At 54.8% G+C, this 7,884-nt stretch overlaps 1 protein-coding gene across 1 annotated transcript; it reads right to left on the bottom strand.

The window, feature by feature from the left end:
• Positions 1-1,778: 1,778 nt before the first annotated feature.
• Positions 1,779-7,660, bottom strand: HMG20B (high mobility group 20B). Its single transcript, XM_066343617.1, has 10 exons — positions 7,560-7,660; positions 7,224-7,279; positions 6,670-6,778; positions 5,922-6,125; positions 5,218-5,338; positions 4,976-5,022; positions 4,628-4,700; positions 3,847-4,062; positions 3,009-3,141; positions 1,779-2,447 (listed from the first exon to the last, which is right to left on the bottom strand). Exons 2-10 carry the CDS (start codon positions 7,259-7,261, stop codon positions 2,435-2,437), a joined length of 954 nt encoding a protein of 317 aa, XP_066199714.1. The 5' UTR covers positions 7,262-7,279; positions 7,560-7,660; the 3' UTR covers positions 1,779-2,434.
• Between the last annotated feature and the right edge of the window lie 224 nt (positions 7,661-7,884).

The following is a 7,884-nucleotide window of genomic DNA, read 5'->3' as shown; positions in this document are numbered from 1 at the left end:
GCGGTCAAGGCACGTATGAGAAAGCAATCAATGAACAACTAAGATGTCACAATATGCAACGAAAAACTAATGATTGATGCTTCTCATCTCTCCTTTCATGTCTGTCTGTCCCTGTCTATCCCTCACTCTGACTCTCTCTGTCTCTGTAAAAAAAAAAAAAAAAAAAGAATCTTGTGAGTCTTAAAGGCTTGAGAATTTTCGGGATGATACACTAGCAGTAGCTTTACTTTACAGTCACCGCTAGCATTTGCACACAATGCAAGGGTCAGAGGGTCCTTCATGGGTTTATGGCCTGGCAGCTTCTTCTCCTCTGCAGTGATGAAAGTCCTCCGGGGCATTTTTTCCCAAAACAATCCTGTTTCGTCACAGTTGAACACTAGTTGGGGGGATGTAGCCTTACTTTGAGATAAACACAGCAAAACATACGACGTACTCCTCCTCAGCTGCCTTATCGTCAGCACTCGCAGCTTCACCATGCCTCACCACCGAGTGGATGCCAGATCTCTTCTTGAAATTTTCAAACTGGCCGTGACTTGCCTTAAATGTATCTTCTGCTGCCTCTTTTGAGGTTGATGGTTCTTTCTTCTTCAAGTCGCTGTAAATAATACATGCCTTTTCGCATATCACAGTCTCCGTCACTGTATCTCCTGCCAGCTCTTTCTCTTTCACCTACACCAGAAGAAGCTTCTCCATTTCTTCATGGATATTTGTCCTTAATTGGGACAGAATTGTAGTTTCTTTCGCTGGATTTGCACTTTTGATGGCATCCTTTTGTTTAAGGATGGTACAAATTGTAGATGTATTGCGGTTGTACAGCCTTGCCAGTTCACTCACTCATACACCACACTCATGTTTTTCTATTATTTCTTGCTTTACTTCTGTCGACATCATTCTCTTCTTCTTGTCACCACTGTCCTTTACACTCACTTTCTTTGGCTCCATGATAGCACACACAAAAAAAGTTAGTAAAAATGCAAAAATGATGCAAGAACAAGCACAGCGCACGAGATTTGACTTGATTCTGCGGGTAACACGTGAGAAAGAACAAGATGCTGGTATTGTGGACCCGTGTGCCAACGCGCCAACTAGTGGCAGCTTCTTGAATCACGACTCGTATATTGGAATTTCGCTTGGATCTCAAACAAAAATACAAATCGAGTCACAGCTTATATGTTAAAAAATTCATGTTGGTCTGCTCATATCTCAAGGTACCACTGTAATTCAACCTGTAACACAGTGTTGGTCAAATTAGTCTCCATAAGTTCTAAAATGTTTTAAATATTTCATTAAATGCAGAAGTCTCTGGGAGGTTTCTCAACCAGTGAAGCATAGCATTACCACATAACACAACAGTCCCATTCCTGGGGATGGAACCCAGGGAATTGAAAACGGGCTCAAACAAAAGACTGTAAATGCATGTTCACAGAAGCACAATTCACAATGGCCAAGAGGTGGCAACAGCCCAAATGTCCATCAATGGATAAACACAATGTGTCCATCCACACAGTGGAATATTACTCAGCCATAAAAAGGAGTAAAGCACTGACACTTGCTACGACATGGATAGACCTTAAAAACAAAACTGGCAGTGAGAAAAGCCAGACACAAAGGTCAGACTGTGGGATTCCATTCACATGAAATGTTCAGAACAGGCAAACCCAGAGGTATAGGAAGTCATGGACTGGGGGAGGGCAAGCCTGAGGCCCCCAGGTGGGACATCTTGGGGAATCCTAGGAACATCTTCAGGCCCAAACACCTACAAATACACAATCACAAGCTTGAAATTTAAATTCCACTTTATTTTTCATTTTAAAATGTCCAGATTAAGCAGTAGCAAAGAGGCCATCTCCATGAGGGTCCCTTAGCTGGATGAGGGCAAAGGATCAGTACCAGCTCCCCAATTCTGGGGTGCAGAAATTTGAGGGCCACAAGCAGAAGGCCCTCACCCAAGTGTGAGAGCGTATCCTGCAAGTGCCTGCTTGTGTGGGGCACTTGTAGTCAGCACCGTTGGGACATCCCTCCAAGTATGTCAGGTGGATTTTCTCTGCCCTGTGTCCTGGGCCAGATCCCGGAGAGCCACTGTAACTTGTCACCCTCTCTATGCCAGTATGAGAGCTGTTGTGGATCCCCTTGTGTTTTGAGTTATGCTGCCTCCTGTGTGGTGTTCTCACATTCCCGTAGTGTGGCATGATTTGTCAGGCCATAGGGTTCGATGTGGTGTCCAAGGTGGGTGACTTTTCTGGATTTGGGGTACTGGGGAGGTTGAAAGCTAGAGATGTTGTAGAACTTTAGGGGGGTGCAGCGAGCTCCCAAGGTGCAGGATGGGGCTTGGTGCTAAAGAGAGTAAACCCCACCCCACATCCATGGGGTATGGGTGGAAGGGACCACAAGCAGAGCTTGGTCTTCTTGGGATCCATGGGCGTGACCAATACCCTCATAGGTGCTCACTGCAACGAGAGAAGAGGAGTGCTAATGGGGACTCCATCATCTCAGCCATCACCATCCTGGGGAAGACTACAGGGCACCCTCCCTTAGCTACTCCAAACAGATTTCAGAGTGGGAGGGCCTAGAGTTGACCCCATCTAACCTAGGCAGCAAGAAATCACCCAGAATAAACTGCCAAGAAGCTTTAGAGAAGTTCTAGTTCCCCAGAATGAATCCAACTGGCCAGGGGGACTGGCAAATCCCACTTGGCAGTGTTAATACAGCACCCAGCCTGTTCAGCATACCCCAGTGGTCCCAGCATTAGCCTCATGCCCCATGAATATATAAGTCCCACCTGGTAAATCCCAAATGGGTGGGAACCTCAGAACAAGATACCCTGCTAAACCCCATCCTGCAGAGCCCACAGACCGTGGAAACCCCACTGGAGTACAAAATGCAGGCATTTCTGCTGAAGTAGGTCAAGTCAGGTCGAACCAGAGGGGCAGTTTCCCATGCAGGGCTGCCCAACTGGCCTGAATGGGCCGGGGGCGGGGGGGGGGGGGGGCACAGACCCAGGCACACACCTAGCGACCTGGGCCAGGATCTCCTTGATTCGGACGATGAGCTTTTCATGCTGGGCAGGGTCGCGCTCGATGGCTCCGTGCAGCCGGGCCATGTAAAAGTCAAGCGTGCTGAGTGTGGGAGTCTCGCCCGTGCCTGGGGATGGCAGGGGACCAGTCAGCTGAACCCAGTGGAGGAGTGGACGGCGTCTGGGCTCCACAGAAGTAGAGAGATCAAAGATCGGGTCTGTAAGGGAGGAGTCCTGGGGAGGGGGACCTTGATGGGTGTCAGTGGGGTTAAGTGACAGGATCAAGGCATCTGGGGGTAGGGTGGGCCAGAAGATGTTAGTTGGCCCGAGCGAAGTTGCAGTGGGGGTGGGGTATGGAGGTCTAGTGGAGGAAAGGAAATTGGCTAAGCTAAGACAATTACTAAAAGTGAGACCTATAGGGTTGCAGCAGACGGAAGCGCAGGTCTGTGAGGGTGGGGCTGGCGTAAGCAAGGGCCAGTGAGTGCTGGCAGCAACTCTGACTAGTGCTGTGGGGGTCAGCAGTGCGAAGGAGGGTTAAGGGGGGAGGGGTTCGGGGAGGGTAACAGGGGTGAGGGGCCAGGGGGATGACCGGTGCGTGCAATACTCAAGGTAGGGAGAAGCTCATATGGAGCCGGGCTCAGCTTGTGGAGAGAAACGGGGTCAGTGGGGTAGGGTCTTGCAGTGAACAGGACGGGGCTCACTATGCCCATAGTCTGCACAAGGAGGCAGAAACACCAGGGGCAAGAATTACAGTGATTAGAATGGGGTTCGAGGTAGTGGAGGGTGGAGCTAGCGGGGCCAGGACTGGACGGATGGGGGCGGAGCTTCCGCACCAGGGACAGGCAACGAGGCGAAGCTGGCAGTGAGTGCCTGGCGCACGGCCTGGAGCTGCTGCTGCAGCGCCAGCGTCCGTCGCTCCTCCAGCGCCAGCTCCTGCTCCAGGCGCTCACGCGCGCTGCTCATGTTCTGCGTGTGCCTCTGCAGAACCGCGTTCTGCTCTTCGAAGACCACGTTCATCTTCCGCAGGCGCCGCAGTTCCGCCTCTCGTGCTGCAGGAGGAAGCCAGGTCAGAGCCTGGCACTTCCTCCGCCTACCCTCTGCCTGGCCATTGCCCAAACTGCCCGCGCCAAGCCTTCAGACAGACATTGCTTTGCCTCCAGCCCCACCCTTTAGCTCCTGGGACTAAAGGACACGGGAAGAAGGTAGCTCGGCTTTTTTTTTTTCTTTTCTTTCTAAGAGATGAGAAGCATCAATCATTAGTTTTTCGTTGCGCACTGCAACACCTGAGTTGTTCATTGATTGCTTTCTCATATGTGCCTTGCCCGCGGGCCTTCAGCAGACTGAGTAACCCCTTGCTTGAGCCAGCGACCTTGGGCTCAAGCTGGTGAGCTTTTGCTCAAACCAGATGAGCCTGTGCTCAAGCTGGCGACCTCGGGGTCTCGAATCTGGGTCTTCCGCATCCCAGTCCCATGCTCTATCTACTGCGCCACCGCCTGGTCAGGCTTGGCTTTTAGGGGAAAATATCCCCACCCACTGCCTCCTGCCTTGGAGCCGTCTTTTGGCCCAGCTCTCTCCTATCACTTATTTCCCCAAGGACCCCTAGCTGGTACTCACCTTTGTTTTGGTCCAAGAACTCTTCTGTAAAAATGGGGACGTCGAAGGTGGAGAAGCCATCGCAGTCCCCACCCTGGGACAAGATAGGTGGCAACGTTTACTTTGAGGGGACATCCAAACACCCTCTTGGGATGTCCCCCAACTTGGGGGTGTCCTTGAGCCACTGAGGTTGGAGTACATTTAACAACATTCCCATGGTGTGGCTGCCCCTGCTTCTGCTTTTATAAGATCAACCAGAGCCACTCACTTCCCATAAGCGTTGGTCCTGGCACACCCAGGGGCCTCAAAGACCTCAAGACTTCCAGACCTTTCTCACCTAGGTGCTCTCCTGGGAGGAGGGGCACTTACCTTGTGTCCATTCAAGAGAGTATTCATGAGCCCGGAGCCCGAGTCCTCTGGTGGGGGAGGGAGGAGGGCAGGGTCAGCCTCCCAGGTCTTCTCTGACTCTGCTTTGCATGTGCTTGTTCCCCCTGCTTGGAACACCCTCCTTCCCATCTCCCAGTATGAGCCCCTAGGAGGGTTGTGGGTAGGTCTTGAGGGTCATGACCCCTTTTATAGAAGGCACTCATCTGTCTCGGGTTCCTTCTCACCTTTCTTGATTTTCTTTTCCTGGATCTTCTCAGTGCACATCTTGTAGGCTTCCGACTGCTGGTAGGCCCGCAGCTCCTTCATGTACTGCTGCTTCTCCCGCTCAGCCTCGTCCAGGTACCGCTGGCAGGGCAGCATGAGAAGGCTTGGCCCAGTCCTGGTGTAGGTGAGGCCTCCAAGGCCAGGCCCCCATCTCTATCACATCTCACTATGCTGCACATTCCCAGAGTTCCTTACTACCTTCCAGACAAAACCTGGCCCCTCAGCCTGCTGCTCAGGGTACCTTTTGCTCCCCATCCCAGGGTGTCTGAGTGACTACAGGCTCCCACCTCCAGGCTGCTCTCCTGCACTCATTTTCCCTGTTGAAATCCCACTAATGAGGGTGCAAACCGGTCGTGGGTTGTTACCTTTCCTTGATGTTTATGCAATTTTTAAATTACCTAGATTTGAAAATCAGGTTTCATAGAAAAATCCAACCCCACCCCTACTTCTTTAGCTGTCAGGTAACAACACTAAGTTTTGTCTCGCCTATTGCTACCCTTCCCCCAATAAACTGGGCAGGTCTCATGGGTAGTCAGTTCTCCAGGAGTAAGGAAGGACCCTCCACATCAGGTCCTTTCGGGATGAGGCAGCGGGAGGTATCCGAGTGGGTGGGGGGAGGTCAGTGGCCCCGGACCAGCCCCATCCGCCGCCCCCTGCTGTCCACCTGCTTCTCTGTGGGCTGCAGTTTGCTCCACTCAGCACCCAGCATCTTAGTGATCTCAGGAAAGGGCAGGTCCGGGTGGCGCGTGCGGATCTGCTCCCGACGCTCGTTCAAGAAGCGCACGTAGCCAGTGACAGGTGCTTTAGGACCATTTGGCAGGATCTTCTTTCGTTTTTTGCCTTTGGGCCAGCCACGCTTCTTCACGGGCTGCAGAACCCCGCAGCGCCGTTGGAAGGGGCCTGGAGGGCTGGGGCGGGGCCCAGAGGAGGGGCGGGAGCCTTGCAAGATGTGGGCGGGGCCAGAGATGAGGGGTGCGGCTAGCCAGGACCCAGAAGGCCTGAAGGTGTGCCAGGTCAGGGGTTAGAATTGTGAGAGAGTAGGGGAACCCTGGATAGAAGTGAAGGGTATCGGGGGTACTGGGAACAGGGGTTCAGGGCTGGCTTGTCTTGTGAGTGTAGCCTCTGTAATGTGGGCGTGGCTTGAGCTGGAAGAAGGGCCCACAAGACCACCAAAAAGGTGCTTTCCCCTGGGAGGCGAGCAGTTGGAAAAGCTGACATTAGGTAGTGGGCGGGGCCTGAACTTAGAGTGGCAGTGGACCTTACGGAGCGTGGCATCTAGTATGGGGCAGGGTCTCAACTTTCCGAAGGGAAATCTGGACTGTGGGCCGAGCCACAGAGAAATTAAATCTAATCTGAAGCGAGGTTTGGGGGCTGGGAGCTCTGGAGCCACCCACCACTGCGGGGACTCTCACCTCCTCTTCATGGGACCCTTTCTCGCCGGCTCGTGGGCCCTCGCCGCGCTCTTGCTTAACAGCCACCACGAAGCCCCCATGCTGTCCAGGAGCCTTGCCACCGGCCGGCCTAGTCACAGGAAGCTAAAATCACACCTACCCTCCACACCGGAGGCGGAGCTGGTAGAGTGGAGGCCTGAGTCCTGGAAGCAGGGGTCTTTGGGGGTTAGAATCCAGGGGTCGGATCAGAAGCACTAAAGGAGCCAGTAGGGACCCTGGGAGAGACTGAAGCCACAGGACGCCAGGGTCACCCCTACCCCTCACCCTCGATGGCAGATATAGCAGCAGCGAAAGGGCCCGACCCCTCCTCCTAGGGGAGCCAGTAGGGGCCCTTGGAAGGAACTAGAGCCCGGGCGGGGCGGTGGAAGGGAAGCCTACGAGGGCCCTATGGGAGGACCTTCCTAGGTAGCAAGGAGTCAAGATCCCGGGGGCCGGGGTCGAGGAGCTCCGACAGAGGGTGGGCGGAAGCTGAGTTGCAGCCCCGAGTGGGCAATGGGAGGGGAAGTCGCACTCACGCGCCCGCCGCGCCAGGCTGCTTGGGGCCGTGGGACATGGCCGCTCCCGGCCGCACCTGGAACGCAGACGCGTGGCCGAGTAAGGGGCGCCCGAGCTGCCGACGACGGGGCCCGAATGGGGAGCCCCGGAATGCTGGGCCCGGAGCGCTTGGGGGGGGCCAGATCCGGGGACTGGGAGGGCCTCCAGAGCGGGCGCCCCAGGAATCCTTTGTTGGGCGATCGGTCCCCCGGAGGCCCTGGTCCTTCCTCCCTGGCCTGGAAGCGTCCCTGTCCCAGTCACGAGACCCCCGCGCCCCCGGCCCCTAGCGGGGCCTCGAGTTCCGCGGCTGTTTTCACCTCCGAAGAAACTTTCCCGGACCTCTCGGCAACTGCGACTCTCCAACCAACCGCCGGGAGCCCGCCCCTGTCGTCCGCTCCGCCCCGCACCGCTCCGCCCCCGGCAAGCTAATGATGGCCTCCGTGAGCCTATGGATTGGGATGCGCTCTTTCTCTGGGGCGTGACCATGCAGATAAAAGTCGGCGCGCCGATCTGCGATTGGCTAGGGCGGCCCTTGAGCCGCGTGGGAGGTGGATAGGGAAGGCTGCGGGTGATGCATCAAGTTCGGCTGCGCCCGGCCGCTTTCGGGACTAATCAGGGCACTTTGAGGCCTCGCAGGTCGGA

This window comes from Saccopteryx leptura, chromosome 1, assembly GCF_036850995.1.
Source record: "Saccopteryx leptura isolate mSacLep1 chromosome 1, mSacLep1_pri_phased_curated, whole genome shotgun sequence".
Taxonomy (NCBI): domain Eukaryota; kingdom Metazoa; phylum Chordata; class Mammalia; order Chiroptera; family Emballonuridae; genus Saccopteryx; species Saccopteryx leptura.
The sequence above is the reverse complement of the archived record's forward strand: the minus strand, read 5'-3'. Positions and strand labels throughout refer to the sequence as shown.

What these genes read in the sequence shown, in the direction of transcription:
- HMG20B (XM_066343617.1), bottom strand. Translation starts at nt 7,261, where the DNA reads ATGTCCCACGGCCCCAAGCAGCCTGGCGCGGCGGGCGC. An exon ending in AAGGGTCCCATGAAGAGGAG is followed by an intron (nt 6,126 to 6,669) that starts GTGAGAGTCCCC and finishes GGGGTTCTGCAG; the next exon opens with CCCGTGAAGAAGCGTGGCTG. An exon ending in GTTCTTGGACCAAAACAAAG is followed by an intron (nt 4,063 to 4,627) that starts GTGAGTACCAGC and finishes TTCCTCCTGCAG; the next exon opens with CACGAGAGGCGGAACTGCGG.